Consider the following 18,222-nt stretch of genomic DNA (forward strand, 5'->3'; position numbering starts at 1 on the left):
GTGGATGCTATAATGGGATGAGACTGTTAGGGGCCTTCTTGGGAGAGAGTGAATGAACTATGCATGTGAGAGAAATGTAAATAATTTGTGACCATAGGGCAAACTGTGGTGCTTTGAAAATATGTCCATAAATTCTTTGATACTCCTCCCTTGAATAGGTAGAGGTTAATTACCCTCCTCTTTGTAAGAAAGGAAAAATAAGAGTGTATGTGTTAAGCACATGCACATATCTGTGTGTGGGGGGGGGCGGGTAGCAATTGCTTACTTTTGCAAAAGGACCACTGGAAGAGTAAAACAAACTCAAGAAAATGGTTATAGGGATATAGAGATAGGTGGAAATGGAGTGGAAGGAATAGGGATGGCAGCTAGACTTGACTGAATATACATTTTCATACAGTTTTTACTTTTGAGCCATACACATCATCCATATTCAAAAAATAAGCCAAAAGTGAATATTAATAGAAACAAATAAACCTAAGTGTACAGTAAGTTGATAACATAACTTCACACAGAAAGTAGTTCCTTCAAATAACTTTAGGACTCTGTTAGCGCTCTGACCGTGTGGCCTTAGAGAGCTTCACTTGGCAGGTAAGTTGTGAGTGGCGGCAGCGCTGTTGTAATTCTGGAACTATTTGGTATGTACTGTGGAAGAGAGAAAATGACTGAGTATACTGAAGGTTTTGGACACTGGAGTTTTCATGCAGGGGAGTTGCAGATTTGGAATGAGGGAAGATGAGGAACTCCGTGGTACTGGATTTGATTTTGCGTTTGTAGCCATGTGAACTTATGATTAAAAAAATCTATTTTGAAACTTCATCCACTGAATGCTCCCAGACAAAGTGATACTTCAGTAGCAATATGCACACCAGATTTTGGATTCTATATACTCCTCCCTACTAAAAGGACCCAGGGCTCCTTAGAGAAATGGCTCATTCGTGGGGAACAGGCCAAGTACATTTGAGAGTCTGGAACATTTTGATGGGCCAGAAAGCAATGAAGGGGGTCATGTTTTAAAAAGACACAGGGATGTGTAATTCTGCATTATTTTACTTAGAGACTCTGAATTGGAATAACATATAATTGTTTATTTAAAAAATTAAAAAAAATAAAAAGACACAGGACCTAGCTTAAAAGGACTGGCTAAATGTGATACAACTGAGCATCAGAAACAACAGTGGCACCGATGCATTCTAGCACTTTGAACTAAAGAACACTCTGTGGATCTGTAGTGTTAATAATTAAAGGAAAGCTTTTCTTCCCTGAAGGATGTCAGCTAGTAACTATGGTAAAATTAGAAAATCAACAATGTAATAATTGATTCAGGCAAGGATCTTCAATTGATCCTAAAACCACTGGATACAAAGCTATTTAGTACCAGGATATTCACAAACTCTTGCCAAGTGAGTTTAATCTGAATCTAAACATGAGAAACAATCAGAAAGATCTAGAATGTTGGATATTCTACAATACAACTAGACTCTTAAAGCCAATGCCAGCAGAAACAACAAAGGAGCAAGAATGAAGAGAACCACCACCAAATATAATCCATGATCTCTGATTACATTAGAAAAAAAAAAAAAAAAACTAATGAAAGCTTTTTATAGGGACAACTGGCTGAATTTTGATTTTTAATTTTTTTTCACGTTTAATTATTTTTGAGATAGAGACACAGAGCGTGAGCAGGGGAGGGGCAGAGAGAGAGAGGGAGACACAGAATCTGAAGCAGGCTCCAGGCTCCAAGCTGCCAGCACAGAGCCTGACACGGGGCTCAAACTCACGAACCCTGAGATCATGACCTGAGCCAAAGTCTGACATTTAATTGACTGAGCCACCCAAGTGCCCCTGGGTGAATTTTAATATGAATGCATATCAGATGACACTGCATTGATAGTAAATTTCTCAGAAATGATAATGTGGCAATGTAGGAAATCATCCTTATTCTAAGGAGATGCATGTCAGATTTTGAGGCAAGAATCATGATGTCTTCAACTTCAGGTAAAAGAAATACAAATTGTAGGTATAGACATAAAGCAAATACAATAAAATGTTGACAACTGCTGCATCCAGTCTAAGAATATATAAAATATTCAGTGTACTATTTTTCAATTTTTCAACAACTTAAAAAATTTCAAAACAAAATGTTGGGATGGGGGAAGAAGTCACTGAACTTAGCAAAAAAGGGAAAATTTAGTCACGTTGGCCAGAGTGGTTTCATTGGATTATTGGGTTCAAAAGTCATAAGGCAGTAGTTTGCAGAATGAATGGATGGTGAAGATGTGAAGACACTGAATACAAATCTTCATTCAGAAGCCATGGCTAAGAAGGCAAGAAGAAATAAAGGAGGACAGATCAAGGAAAAGGTTTTATTTTTTGTTGTTCTGGTTTGTTGCATCTGTAGCGTTTTAGGTTGGGAGAGATGTAGCATGTTTACGTGGATGGGTGAGTGCAAATGGCGAAAAGGGACTGAAGCTAGCAGAGTGAGTGGGGGCAGTTTTTGGAGCCAAATCTCTGAGGCAGCTGACGTGGTGACAGGCACAGGAATTAGATTCCGGGTAGCACATTAAAAAGCTGCCTCTTCCATGGAGCTTTGAGAGAAGGCAGGCATGGATTATGAAAAACAGTGGGTTATGGGGCAGGATATGAGAAAGTAAGAGAGTACCAGCCTAAGGGCTCCTAACGTCTCTGGAAATTAGGAAGTGATGCTGAGAGTGAACAAGAAGGTGGTGGGGTGAGGGATCCAAGAATGGTACAATTCTGAAATAAGTAGTGTGGGAAATTGGAGAGAGAACTGCCTGAGATAGTGAGAAAGTCTCCACTAGCAGCATCAAGGACAGAGTTGAGAGAGGGATGACTGTGACTGTGAGGTGGCAAACTGGTGGAAAATCCACAATTTGTATTTTCTCTCGCAGAATATCCCAGCAGCCCAGTACAAAAATGGAAAAGGCAGTCAGCCTGATAAAGATGGGGAGTTTCCTGTAAGAGTGCAACAGAAGAATAAGAGAAAAAGGAAGTTGAAGATACAGGCAAGTGATGGGGTGAAATAATGAATAGTACCAAAAAAAAAAAAGTGAGGATAGGAAGAGGTTGGTAATTTAGGAGAAAATGGCAGAATCTAGAGTAGTTATTTGCAATACTTGCTGGGAATTAGCATCACCAGGGGAGCTTAAAAAAAAAAAAAAATCTGTGGCATCTAAGCGCCATTCCAGACCTACTGAATCAGAATCTGCGGGTGTAGATCTAAGCCATGTAAATGTTTAAAATCTCAAAAAATGAGTCTGGCATGGAGCCATGGTTGAGAACCACTATTTTCATGAGGCAGAAAAATAGATGCTCTAGGAATAAGGGACCGAGAGGGCTGGAAGACAGGGGGTTGGGTTTCAGAAGTCTAACAGCTCTTGGTAATCAGATGCAAGTAAGACAAGCGGGTGGCTAAAGGTCAAGATGAGAAGAACTAAAAAGGTCAAGAAACTGGAAGTCTGAGATCTCAGATGGGTCACACATGAGGACAACAATACTATGGGATGATGATGGGCCCAAGGCAGAGGAGATGACCCCAGACCTAAGTGCCGGTGTCCCTGGGGAGTACAAGGCAGAGTATAAGTGTGGAGGTGAGTGCATGGAAGTGGGCAGGGGAGATGGGAACAGCGGTGTGGAGGTGACAGTGACATCTTAGGATGGCATGAGCATCCTAAAAAGCAGAGACTTTTGCAAATTAAGTGTGCTGAAATAAAGGTTTTGAAGCAGACCAGTAAGACAACAGATCTGTAATTGAGAATAAACTCTGGGTGCATTCTTCTGGATGAGAGACAGGCAGGGAAAGCGGTCAAGGATGCTACAGGCCATTGGCCTGACAGCCAGAAAACCCATTCTCTGTCCTTCCCCTATTCTGCCGTGTGGTGCAGAGAACTACTCTTCCCAGGCTCCCTTCCCCCCTGAAGTCTAGGGAGGTCACAATGGGTGGTGCTGGTGAAAGATCTGGGGCAGGAGTAGGGGAGAAGCTGAGTACCACTCCCTCTCACCAGCCTCAGTGGCTTCCTGCAGGGAGTAGTAGCTGCTGCTCCCTCCAGGCAGCCCTCATTCTGGCCCTTGCAACAGTTCCTCTTCTCATTGTCCTTTTAGACCAAGGCTGGTAGTGGCTTCCTGCAGCTGCTCATCTCTGGGTTGCCTCTTCCCCAGTGAGGCTTCTCAGCTCTTTCAAACACTAGAGTTACCAATTCCCTGCAACGTTCCACATATTCATGCCACCTCTTTGTTTTCCTGAAGGCCATCCTTTCACTGAAATCAGTTCAGGCAGAGGTGAGGGGGCCCTGAACTAGAACAGCAGTAATGGCAACGGAGAGGGAAAAATGGACTCGTGAGCCACTGCTGGGACTAGAAAGAGCATACCCGAGTGGATGGAAGTAGGGAGGGAAAAAGAGTCAAAATGATACAGATATCTGGCTTAGAGCAGACAGGGGAAGAAAAGGCGTTAGGGAAACATGGAAACGATTTTTAAACTAAAAATGTAAGGTACACAGATGTTAAAAAACAGATATGCGATTTTTAAAAGACTAAACAATTTCTTCCCTAAAAAGTAGAATTTTCAACAATACAGTATGTTTGTTTGCTACAACCCTGCAGCCTGAATGAATACTATGAGGACTGCTTAATTCCAATTCTTTCCCCATTTTGTCTGATAAAGAATACTTACCTCCGTTGGATGTGACGCCACTACTTGATAAAAGATCTTCATTATTTGGTTCACCAGCTTTTTGTTCCATATTAACTATTGCTACCTTTTCGTTGAGATCCTGAAATATGAGTGCTTCCCTGTTTGGTTTTTTTAGTTCTTATCTATAAAAAACAGGCATTTGATCTTTATTAATAAAGTATTATGAGAACAAAATTCATAGAAGGGGAACTAACAAAGTCTGTTTAGTTTAGTTTGGAATAACTCTTCACCAGAAAAGCATTTATACAGAAATATTTTATTACATAAAATTAGTAAGTGAATAGAATCTTGTTGTAAAAATTGTTCCTTTTAATGGCTAAGTAACTTATTAAAGATAAGCTGAAAATCAAACATGAATATTTTAATTATTATGATGATCAGCACTCTGATTCAGGGCAGAGTTTTTTCTTAAGTCTCTCTCTTACATTGTCAAATAATGTTAGAAACATCCCTTTAGTAAAAAGTCACAAATTAAAAAAAAATCACAAATCAGCAAATTGGAAATCATTAATAAAAGGTGAAAAACTTCTTTAATATCAAACAATGCTCATAATTTTAGATTAGGCCAAGAGGACTTCGGGGTTTGGAGAACAATGGTGGTGGCCTGATTCCAAATCTCACCCTCATCCTGCGAAAACAACCATAAAATCAACAAGGAGAACAAATAAAGAAAAGCACATGGGCTCTATGCCTTCAGCATCTCTAGAATACAGAGAATACTGCAACCTTCAAGTTAACAGGGGGAGATTTTTTTCCAAACTTGCTCCCACAGTCCATCTGCCAGCGCTGAGGGCCTGTAGGTGTGGAGAACGGGAGAGGAGAGGCTGAAAAAATGGAAAAGGAGCAGAGGGCTGGAGGAAGCACAGACCTCCCCCACAACCCAGAAGTGAACAGGAAAAGCCAAGATGGTAGGCACGGTTGCAACTAGGTAGTCCACAGCCCCGGCTACTCAGTAATGGCTTGAAAGTGTGCAGGGACCAGAAGTAGCAGCCTCAGAGAAGCAGTGTTTCTGGGGAAGAAGAGGTGATCTCCCCAGCAGATACGGCCACAGAGGGAAAGGAGGGAAAATTCAGGCACCAGCAGAAACAAACAAAAACAAGATATGCCTACCCTTCGTCTACCCCTCCCACTCCACCACCACCATGCTTAACAGAAACTGCCTGGAAGAGGGCACTCTCAAACTAAGAATCCTGCCCATAAAATGAATAGGGACAGATAAAAGCAGACCACACCCATACAAAACTATTATAAAATGTCAGAAAATATGAATAAGATCTTTTCTGCTGATGAGAAGTGCCCCCACTCCGACAAACAGTCGGAGTTAGTCGAAGAAAACTAACACACAACACACCTTCAAACTGCACTAAATATTCTCAGTCATTGGAGGAAATGAAAAATCGGATCACAGGGATGCCTGGGTGGCTTAGTCAGTTAAGTGGCCAACTCTTGACTTCAGCTCAGGTCATGATCTCGCGGTTCGTGAGTTTGTGCCCTGCACCAGGCTCTGTGCTCAGTGTGAAGCCTGTTTGGGATTCTCTCTCCTCCTCTCTTTCTGCCCCTCCCCTGCTCTCTCTCTCTCAAAAAAAAAAAAAAAAAAAAGTTAAAAAGAAAGAAAAAGAAAAATCAGATCACAATTAGATTTACATTTCTGAATCAGAAATGTAAAACCTAGGAACAGAAATGGACAAGAAACACATAAAACAAGCAAGCAAACAAACAAGGAGGAATGAAATGAGGGTTGGCTGAAGTTAGGAAAGAAAAGTGAGAAAAGCACTATATTATATCATGAATGAAGCTCAAATTACAGACTGCACAAGGGAGGATAGACTGCAATGCAAGCTTAACAAAGGCAATGAAGAAAATCAGGAAAACAGAAGATGAAAACTGAGATAAACAAGTAAAAAGGATGAGAGAGGAAGTGAATGGAAGACTGGCAAAGGAGGTTGAAGATAATTGGTGTCCCTGAAGAAAAAAAAATCAAAACAATGAAACAGATCTATTATTTAAAACTATAATCCAAGAAAGTTTCCTAGAAACAAAGAAAGCTCTCTGAGTCTATACATTTTCACACTAGGGAATATTGACCAAGAATGATCAACTTTAAAACGTATCCTAATGAAACTATATTTTTAAAAAACCCAAAAACTGTATTAAGACTTTAAAGATGAAAAAGTCCTCAGGGCCTTCAGGCAAAAAAAAGAGAAGAAATAATTTACAAAGGCAATAGGCCTACAATGGCACCAGGTTATTCAAAAATAAGATACAAAGCAAGGCAGTAGTACAGCAGGATTTTAAAGAAATGCAAGGAATGAAAGTACAAACCGAGGATGCTATATCCAGCCAAGATTTTCCAAAGAGTCAAAGCCACAGGAAAACAGTTTTGAATGTGCCAGAGCACTGTATACATGCAACATACACACAGATTCTGAGGAATCTGCTAGAGGAGGTGAGGCTTCATCCAACCGAAAGACAGCTGGCAAATGTGGCAACGTGTTAACAACTGGTGAAAATCTTTTGGGTTTTCTGTAAGCTTTACATTTTTCAGAATAAAATCTGGAAAAAAAGGGAAAGATGAACATTAAAAAAAAAAACATGACTGGGGATACTGTGCAAGACATGTGATGGGGAACATGAACTATTCAGCTCGTAAGGTTGAGACCAAAACATAGGTGGAGTAATGGCACTGAGGATAATACATAAATATTACATGTGTGAAAAAGGAGGACAAATGTAACTCAAAATGGGAAGATATGAGATAGAAAAGGGGGAAGTAGAAGACCACTAGTTGTCATTTAAGACTGACAGGAAGGAAAAAGTAAGAAGAAAAGGGCTCTATAGATGTACTATTAAAAGTATTAATGCAAAGGTAACCACCAGAATAAAAATACAAACCTTAAGGGACAAAAAATTTTTTTAAGAAAAAGAAAAAAAACATCGAATGAACAGAGTAAGTATCATACGTACAGTAATTATAACACCCGAAGATAATGTAAGAATAATGTCACAGAACGTAGGCCAAACATAAAAGTCATGCCAATAAACGTGATGGGACTTAACTTGCCTATTCAAAGGAAAGGACTGTCAAATTAGTTCTTCAAAATTTCACCTCTATGCTCTATACAAGAGGACACTTAAATACACTGATTCAAAAAGACTGCTAATAAAGTGATGGACAAAGATTTGCCAGTGAATAAAAACAATAAGAAAGCATCAGTCAATATCCTGATACCAGTAGTCTGCAAGCTAGAGCATTAAATAATGACAAGGGCACTTAGCATTAGAAGTCACGATCCACAATAAAGATAGAATACTTCTGACTCTATGTACCACATAACGCAGCACGCTCTTAGATAAAACATGCTTTATAGGAGGTACAATAAGAACCAGAAGCACAGTGATGATGTGATGTTAGTAGGCCACTCAGTATGAGACAGGTCACACTGATAAAAAAATAAGGATAGAAAAGATTTAGATGAGGTTATTACTAAGGTAGACTTTTTCGATATATATCCAACACGACACTGACAACAGAGAATATACCTTCCTCTCAAGTGCACATGGAAGGAACATTGACAAAAACCAAGCACATTCTAGGGCACAAGTAACAGATCAGCAGGTTCCACAAAGTAGAAACGTTACAAACAACACCCTCTGCTCACAGGTTCATAAAACTAAAAATGAAAAGTAAAACCCCAAAGCAAAGAGGCCTTTCCTCCTGGAAATGAGAAGACCTCCTATTAAGTAACTGTTCTGTGATAAAGAAAATATAAAGGAAAATGAAAGAATTTCCGAAAAATAATGACAATGAACACACTACCAGGAGAACTGGAGATACAGTAAAGCAGTGAAAAAAAGGAAAATTCCTGACTTTGAGGACCTGGTCTCAACAAAAAAGAGAGAATGACACTAAGTGAACTAAATTTCTAATACAAAAAGAAGAAAAGTAAGACAAAAGAAAGCACAGGGTAGGAAATAATAAAGATACAAACAAATTAATGAGGCAGAAAACAGAAAAACAATAAATCAAATTAATGAATCAGAATCCTGATTCTCTTTAAAAAAAACAAACAGAAACAAAATATAGGCAAGGACTATCAGAGTGATGGAAAGAGGAAGGTCACATATAACATAGTGCTTATCATTTTTACAATAATTCATGATTGCAAGTACAGTATTAAGCATTTTTTAAAACTGTGAACTAAAGAATTTTTATGGAACAGAATTCCTTTTTATTTCACTCACAGTTTCTCCCTTTTGATTACTGAGGTGCCATCTGTCAACACTACGGTCAGATAAATTCTACCGTGTGTTTCATACTACCATGTTTAGCAAATAGGCAGTAGGGAGGGAGACATTCCATAAAGAATGATAACAAATGGAATCTTAGTCCAGATTGCTAGGCAATTCGAATGTTCTGAATAGGAGAGATTGGTACGTGGGGGAGGAATGATTGCTGTATAACTTATATACTAAAATGATGCACTTGGGGATTCTTCAGGATGATGAAAGACACTAAAGAAATTCAAATTACTCAGTAATGTTATGATTATAAATTACAGATTGATCAAAGACAGAAAGGAATGAGTAGGACAGAGAGAATTATAGCCCAGTGTCGGGAAGTCACACACCGCTCCACTCTTCTAGACACCAAAGGTTTTGGTATCAAGCAGGAAACAGAACCTACAAGTAAGGTAAGCAGAACTGAAACTAAAAGTTGGAGAACACATAAGAAAGGAGAAGGTTTGACTTTAGAAACTATTCTGATATAAAAACCAAGTTCCCTGATTCTGGGTAGGGTGATGAATGTCATAAACTCATTAATTCAGTCTCCCCTGATGGGCAGCAGGCCTTCGAAGAGTGTCAGTCCTTCCGAGGGAAACTTTTTCTTAAGAGAATAAACAGCTTAAAAAAGAAAAGAAAATTGGGGTGCCTGGGTGGCTCAGGCAGTTGAGCGTCCAACTTCAGCTCAGGTCATGATCTCACGGTTTGTGAGTTTGAGCCCCGAGTCAGGCTCTGTGCTGATAGCTTGGAGCCTGGAGCCTGCTTCAGATTCTGTGTCTCCCTCTCTCTCTGCCCCTCCCCCGCTTGTGCGCGCGCGCGCTCTCTCTCTCTCTCTCTCAAAAATGAATAAATGTAAAAAGAAAAAAAAAGAAAATTAATAGTTTAAAGAAGACAGCATAGGTTTATTAAACAAGGATTTTTAAACAAACATTTATTTGTAAAGATATTTAGTACACCCATTCGCCAATGCCGCTAGTTAAAGAAATCTGTCTTTAAAAAAGTATTTGTAAAAAAAAAAAAAAAAAAAGGTATTTGTAATTCACGTTTTCACAATTTTAGATTGACCATATCCTCAGTTCGGTGAAATCATTCAGTGTTTCTCTATTTTCACAACACTAAGAATTGAAACATTATTCCTATTTTCAGGCATAAAGCTTATTAAATTATTAAGGATTTCTGGGAAAATAAAGGGTTTTTTTTTGCCACAATAAGACAGAAAGTTGTTAAAATGCTACATTTTGTTGATTTGGGGATCATAACACGACCTTACATGTTACAAACAATTCTGGCGGATTTAAAATTATGAATAGGTTCACACTGAAAGGAGCCTTAAATTTCTGACAAGTAATAGCTAGGTAAAGATTCCACTCTGGTTATTTGATTGGAATGCTGCAGAAAAGGCCTGAGACACCACAGACCACAAAAAGAAGACTTTTGAAGGACTCCTAGATTTATCAACCAATGACTCAAGCCCCTGGGAGGCCGAACCATCCTACTTTCCACAGAAGCCTGAGACTGGGGATTTTATAAAGCTGGTCCATACTCTCGAAGAATGAGTGTGTGCAGGTATGTTTTCCTTGGGAAATTCTAAGGCACCCCACAACTGATCCAAATACAACACACCTAGGCTGGTGCCATCTCTGAAATGCAACAAGAACAGTTACTGTTGACCACAACTTCACTGCCTGATTTCCTGTTAACTGCTTATTGACTTCACATTGCTCTTAATGTCTGTTTTCTCAATCACGTTCTTTCTCTCTAGATGTTGTTCCCTACTAGGTTTCAAATCCTATCTCTGTGATCTACTGGCTTTGTGACTGTGAGAACAGTATTTAGCCTCTTTAAGACTATAAGAAGATAGAGAGTATATACCTCAAAAGAAAACTCATGTGCAGTGTTAACCATATAGTACTTGCCTCGATCTGTTTGCTATATACCATATGTATATAGTATCACTGCACAACAGGATAGTAAAACATGAACAAAAACACGGTCTTTGCAATTTAGGCAGTGTATACTCACTTTCTGATAATAAATGTGTATCTTTCTATTCATCTAGAAAGAAGATATAAGTTTCATACAGGTCCACTAACAGAAAGTAAAGTGTATTTATATTGCATTGAGTAAACCCAGGGACTATTATAATCTAATACAGAATGAAGCTATTTAAGATATCCTTCGCTAGTACATAATACCGTCTTGTAAAAAGGCAATATGAAAGAAGCATAGGATTTAGAATCAGGAACTTAATACTGTCACTGGTTACCTGTGAGGGCATGGGCAAATCTTTTCATATCCTTGAGCCTCAATTTCCACCATTACTAAATGAGAAGTAATGCAAACTATTCTTAAGCAGAGGAAGGCTTTCTGTAAATCTTCAGAGCCCCAACTATACACCCTCCTCTCTGCCCCAGAGACATCTTTATGGAATGCAATGGCTCCACTGAGCAGAGTTTGAAAACCACAAAGAGAAAGCCTTTGCAGCTTTATTATCTTAGATATTCCAGCCTAGGCATTCATCAAGCTCAAGGCCTCAGGCTCTAAAATAAGTTAGATACAGACACAGATACAATAAATTAGCATATCGGTCATATATGTTCACAATTCTTAAATATAAATGAAAGTAAAACAAGAGATACCTTAATATCTGGATATTCTTATTTTCACTTATCCTATTAACACCTGAAAAGAGGAAAATATTTTAAAATCTGTATATTAATATATAGCCATACTTCATTATCTAAATTCATTATTTTTGAAAAGTTCAATTCACCAGTTCATTTTCATCAGCTAAGATCCTGACAACAACTAACACACACACATATAACAACCACCACCACCACAAAAAACTTTAAATTCCTTTTCCTTTGGGCTTGTCTTGTATATAAAAGCATGTTTGAATTAATAGTTTGTGGCACTTATCTAGGCTAGGACTGTACAACAAAACATATGCAAGTATAAGCCCCCTGTTGGTCCGATGCTAATTTTGCTCTCATCGGCATTAGCAAGATAACACAGCAAGTAAATCCCTTGCCCAGGCCTTCCCAGACTAGACCTTTCTAGGATATAGTCCAAAGTGACTTAAATAGACCACGTCTTCTGACCATTTAAATTACTTTCCAGTGGCTGTTGATGCTCTGAACCAGGCACAGCTCTTGAGCTTGGAGAGCAGATTTGCTAGGTAGAGTTTCTACCTGGTCAATCGGAAATAGGTCTATACATTTTAAGCAGCGGAGTTGAAATGACAAGCAACTAGGATTTTTGGCATAGCTCAGTGAAATCTTAGTGAGCAGTTGCCACACTGGAAAAATAAGTGACAGTACTCCATGTGCAGAATTAGGACTAATGAACAGAAGTAAAGGGAGGTAGGTTCTACAGGGTGGAGATGAGCTTTCTAAAGCTGGAGCACCTTGAATGTATATGTGGAGAACTTCCTTGTGAGGTGTTCAAGCTGAGAGGGGATGAGCATTTGTTGGGATGACAACTGCCACCGGGTGTCCTCTCTTGGGCAGAGAGTTGGACTAGAAAGATCTCTAAAATCTTCTCCAACTTGGACATTCTATGATTTCCTATGGAAAACATTCAGCAGACAGATGACCAAAAATATGATGACTTCTCACAGGCGATTTCAGTCAACAGCAGAGCCAGATCGGGACAATGATCGGGACAATTCCGCTGCTGCCAGGAGGTTTCGTGCAACTTTGTTTTAAAAGTTGGGGCTCTAGGTAAATTTTAACGAATATCTTTTCCTTAGCACCTCTGCATATATGTTTACAGTCACCTTAAATTCATTTTATGCCACATCTATGTCTTCATTATTCCCACCAAATCTGCTTCCTAGGGTGTTATCTCTGTAATACCTTTTAAGTCAGCAAACATGACTTACTTATGCGTGGTAATTAAGTCATAAAGAAGGACTGCTTGAATATGAAATTTAGTTAATTTTATGCCTACTGTGTCTTTCATGCTTTAATCAGCTCTTGCCAGACCTACTACAGAATACTTCAAAGTGATCTTTCTAGTGTCAGTTTCTTACAATCTTTAAGAATTTCCTTTAAAACCCTTTTGCTGTGACTTGCTCAAAGACTAAAGTCCAAGCTAAGACTAGCACTAAAGCCCTTTGGGATCTGGCATAACCAACCTCCCCTGACATACACTGTGCCTCAGCTGAGGTCTACCTGCCATGTCCTGAGTGTATCCTGCTCTTTTAGCATTCTGCTTTTATTTACACTCTTCTTTTAGTTCTTCCTCTCCTTCTTAGCAAAAGCCTCCAGTGCAGTTTTAAGAGTTGTGGAAGAAGAGGTTCAATACTATATTGCTGGTTGATGCAGTCCCTACAAATCAATGTTCAATAATAAGAGAAAGAAAACTGCCCAGTGCCTCTGAAAAAAAATAATTTGATATGAGGGACTATATTTGGAGGACATGCTCTCCTTACTCTTCCCACATCAAAAGTAATAAGCTTCAGTTAAATCATTCATGCATGCAAAGCACTCAGCACACGGCCTGACGTAGTAAGCATTCAACAAGCATTAGTTACCATTGCTGGCATTTTGATGGCTTAAAACGTACTGCTGCTATGAACAGTGCTTCTATAAATCCTAGAGATAAAACGAAGATCAAGACGAATCAAACTGCCACCCCACAGATCTTAAACTTTAATGGGGAAAGAGACACCAAAGAAACACATCAAAAATAGAATTATGGAGAGCGGTTAAGTGCAATGAAGCAAATACCACAGGTGGCAGTATACAGAGAGATGGAATGGAGGCTACTTTCGTTAGGGTGAGTCAGGGAAGGCCTTTCTGAGGAGGTTCCATTTGAGCTGAGTGTCAAAAAGGATCACTCCCAAAGAGAACTGGGTAAGTTCCTGAGAGGAAATACCACATGCAAAGGCCTTGAGATGGAAGGGGCTCAGTGTTCACCGAAAGAGGCAGTGAGGCTGCGGTGTGGACAAGGGAGGGTGAGAGGCCTGCTTATGGACAGCCGACTGTGTATCATGCCCAAAGGAGAGCTTATTCCCAGTTCCTTTCCGAAATTATCTGAGAAGGTGTTGGTGAGGTTCGCAGGGGTAGAGCTCACAGGGCCTTGAAAAGGACTTTGGGGTTTTTTCTAATTGCAATGGAAAGCCACTGGAGGATTTTTATCAGAGGCATAGGATCCTCCAGAAGTCAGGTGAAAAATATACTGAGTGGAAGCCCAGGCCAGTTAGGAGGCCATTTGAATAGCCCAACAGAAGGACTAAAACCTAACTCTAAACCTGGCCGAGGCTGGGAATGGGGACTGACTGCAAGTGGGTATGAAGGATCTTTTTTGGGTGATGGACATTTTCTAAAACTGAACTGTGATAACTGCACCATTCTGTAAATTCACTAAAAAGCATTGGATTTGACACTTACAATGAGTGAATGTTATGGTATATAAATCATACCTCAGAAAAGCAGTTCAGAAAGAAAGCAGACCAGCTACCCTTTGTATGGACATTGTCCTTATGTTTTGTGGAGTAAGACTGGGGGTGCAAATTAGCTGCCTGGGTCCCAGAAGTCAATCGATTAAACACTGAACACTGTTTTTTTCCTACACCCTGTGAACTCCAAAGTATGTTAATTTCAAGATGACTACAGGTTGCTTTTATCCCGATTCTAACACCCCCACACATGGAAGCACTTCTGCATTGACTACTTTCCCCAGGCTTGGACTTCAATCTCCAGGTGTCTGCAACTATTATCATTGTTGTTGTTGCTTTAGAAAAAGAGAGCACACAAGCCCAGGAGAGAGGCAGAGGGAGAGACAGAATCCTAAACAGGCTCCACCCTCAGAGCGGAGCCTGACGTGGGGCTCAGTCCCACAAGTGTGAGAACACGACCTGAGCCGAAATCAAGAGTCAGATGCTCAACCGACTGAGCCATGTGCAACTCTTACTTGATATACATACGATGAATAGCCAGTAAAGTATTAGCTGAAAACCAAGCTTAAGTCGCCTTTATTCCCTTAACTAGAGCAAATACGGTGATGTATTAATAGGAATACAAATGAAAGTCCAAAAATTGCTCTAAGTGTTAAGCTAGTTCTTTCCAATGTACCTAAGTTATTTTCACTTCTGATCAAATTCCTTAGTCAAGTATTTTCCTTGGGATTTACCGGGTTCAAGAAAATACTTCATGGTCTCCACTACTCCATCTGGCACTGCCCCAGCTGGAGGGCTTTAAAATATTAATACAGGATTGATTCTATGTGATTTATAACAATGAACATATGTATTAGTTTCCTGTAGTTGCTGTAACAAATTACCACAATCCTGGTGGCTTAAAACAATAGCTATTTATTCTCTCACGGTTCTGGAGGCCAGAAGTCCAAAATCAGTCTCACAGTGCTGAAATCAAGGTTGTTTGCAGGGCCGCGCTCTCACCCGAGGCTCTGGGAAATAATCTATTCCTTGCCCCTTCTATTCCTTGAGCTTCTGTTGGCTGCTGGCATTACTTACTGACTTGGGGCCTCATCACTCCGCTCTCTGCCTCTGTGGTCATATTGCACTCTCCTCTTCTGTCTGTATCAAATCTCCTTCTGCCCCTCTCTTATGAGGACACTTGTGTTTGCATTTAAAGCTCACCCAGCTAATCCAGAATAATTTTCCCATTTCAAGATCTTTGACTTCATCATACATGTAAAGACCCTTTTTTTCCCCTTAGAACATTTACAGGTTCCAAGGATTAGGGCCTGATGTTTCAGGTGGCTCTTACTCAACCTGCTACACCATATAATTTGGGGTCACCTAGTGTGCGAATATGTGGTTGACAGAGGCCCCAAAGTGAGTGATCCTAACACACTAGATAACACCGACTCTTCTTTGTAACACACGATAGTAAGGGCTTTGCACATACCAAATAAATTGTCCATTTCTGCCCTCAATTTATTTGGAGAGTACAATACCTCTATGCATAAAGACCATTTACCCACAACACAGATAACTGTGTAAAATGAAAAACAGTAAGTGTGGTATGGAGCTGGGAGGCCCAGATCTCACCCACCACTCTCCCACCCCCACCCCAATTCTTTACCCACAGAAAAACAGTCCTGCCTAGCTAGTCTCTGGGCTGTGTGGTAGGTGCTAGACCTTTCCTGAATCAGCAGCTGACAAGAGAAAGCAAGAGAGAAGCGGTTGTCAAGTCAATAACACCCTGACAAACAGCAACAGACCTCATTTCTACTTTCTCCTGACCTTAAGGTACACCAAGATGCAGGGACAAATCCTGGAACAGCCTGAGTGCAGACCTCGAACAGAGTTCTGTAGACACGGATGGACTCATTTGAGAACTCACTGTTTCTGACTGATGCCAATGACCGGGTAGGGCCAGATTCCTAATGTCACTTACAGGGAGGGCTCCAGCTGAAAAGGCCCTTAGACATTTATTACAACCTCATTTTGAATGACAGGTTGGTGACTGTCCAAGGCTAGACACTCCTCTTTATTTCCATGTGTCCCCCGACTCAACCCCTGGTCCACGGGAAACGGGATAGGGACAGGACTTTGCGGTAGTGTTGGGACAAGATCCGCGGTTATTCCTCCCAGAGTGGAATATTTTGCACAGGACTCTCTGGTGCCAGAGTTACAGCCCCTGGACCCGGAGGTCTTGCGATCACCGAAGAGCAGAAGTCCTTTCCGTTAAAAAACCAATTTATTGGGCATCTGCCACGTGCAAAACAAAGGTCTGGAAGGTTCCAGTAATGAAGATGCGCTGCTCCGGGTCCTCTGGACGCAGGACCCACCCCCTCGCCCTCTCCCCCGGGCCGCGCCCCGCCCGTGTACCTGCAACCAACACCATCTTAAGACATTGGCCGCATCCCCGCAGGGCGCCGGAGGGCGCGGCGGCCGCACCTGCGTCGGCCGGGCGGCTACGGTGGCGGCGGGGGCGGCTCCTCCTCGTCGGCGGCGGCGCGGGTGCTCTGCCGCCCCGCCTCCGCGCCCCGCCCCTCGCGGCGCTCAGGATCTGGCCTCCGCCAGTTCCACGCGAGCCGCGCCGGCGACCGTTGGGCCCTTCGGCGTGGCGTGGGGGCGCCTCCCACTCCCGACTCCGCCCCCAGACGCCGTCGCCAGGGCAACCGAGCGCCATTTCCGCCCTCCTCCCCTCAGCTCTGAGTAAGGGGCTGTTTGCATCAAACCCTGGATTCGGGCCTCCACTTGGACTCTCTGTGACTCAAAGCTTCTCCCCTTTTCTGCAGCCCCTTAACCGGTCTCCCCGTCCTACTCTTGCTCTCCCCAGTACATGCACCCCAACACCCCAGACCGTTCTCGCAGTTGTCCCTCAAATAGTCTTCCCAAAGTCTTAACCAACCCACACAAATCCTACCTCTACTTAATCCCAATCCTGGCTTGGTCTGTCAAGCCTTCACCCTGCCTCACCTCCATCCTGCTTCAGTTTCTGACACTTTCTCCAGTCCCACCCTTAATGTCCCATTTGACTACTTCAAGTTAACAGAATTCACATTTCGCAGCTCTGCCTTTGCTTATGCTGATCCTCTGGCTGGAAGGACTTGCAATGTTCACGTGTGTTCTCAGGGAGAGTTGTTTCCTTCCCTGTGTTTCAGTTGCTCTCTGATAGAGAATTTATCGGATGAGATGATCACACACGCAAACGTTTCAGTGCTGCCCGAATTAGTGCTAAAATGGAAGGAATTCAGAAAGGGCTACGTGTGACCGATACAACCAGTGACGTTAATACTGTTAGCAGTCACATTACACACACCTACAGCAAAAAGCCTTTTATGTCTAGATTGGAAATATTAACAAATCATGCATTATTTAATGTAATTATGGATTTTAATTAAATAGTACCAAACGCCACTAAAGATTGCTGTTGATCATATCTGTAATTTAAATTATTTCATTTATTGACCGGCCAAGATTTAAGATTGCCTACAGAATGAAGTGTTTTAATGGGGAGTGAAAGTATTAAGTAGAAAGGACAACAGTTTAAGTTTTGTAGCTACACAGAAAGCAATTTTTAATTATTTTGTTTTAATCTCCCCCCTCCCCCCTCATTTTGGAGAGAGAGTGTGAGTAGGGCTCTGGAGAGGGGCAAAGGAAGAGAGAGAGAGAGAGAGAGAGAACAAGCTTATCTATCCCATGCCCTGGGATCATGACCTAAGGAGAAATCGAGAGTGGAATGTACAACCAACTGAGCCACCCAGGCGCCCCTATTTTGTTTTAATCTTTTATTCAAAGTATGAGT

General features: G+C 41.2%; 1 protein-coding gene across 13 annotated transcripts in view; it reads right to left on the reverse strand.

Annotated features, from left to right (window-relative positions):
* The window catches only part of CCDC158 (coiled-coil domain containing 158), a 103,442-nt gene extending 85,797 nt beyond the window's left edge, over positions 1-17,645 (reverse strand). For 3 of the 13 annotated variants that reach the window (XM_049630682.1, XM_049630674.1, XM_049630685.1), the window contains exons 1-3: positions 16,800-16,961; positions 11,632-11,674; positions 4,691-4,833 (exon numbers count right to left, since the gene is read on the reverse strand). In XM_049630682.1, coding sequence (XP_049486639.1) covers positions 4,691-4,760 — 70 coding nt within the window. In that variant the 5' untranslated portion in view covers positions 4,761-4,833; positions 11,632-11,674; positions 16,800-16,961. Of the gene's footprint in view, positions 1-4,690; positions 4,834-7,033; positions 7,265-8,953; positions 9,028-11,631; positions 11,675-13,170; positions 13,314-13,532; positions 13,596-16,799; positions 16,963-17,476 lie in introns of those variants that run through there. The other 10 variants (XM_049630684.1, XM_049630687.1, XM_049630679.1 and 7 more) reach the window with 9 other exon arrangements.
* Between the last annotated feature and the right edge of the window lie 577 nt (positions 17,646-18,222).

The sequence above is a fragment of the Panthera uncia genome, chromosome B1 (genome assembly GCF_023721935.1).
Source record: "Panthera uncia isolate 11264 chromosome B1, Puncia_PCG_1.0, whole genome shotgun sequence".
In the NCBI taxonomy this organism is placed as follows: domain Eukaryota; kingdom Metazoa; phylum Chordata; class Mammalia; order Carnivora; family Felidae; genus Panthera; species Panthera uncia.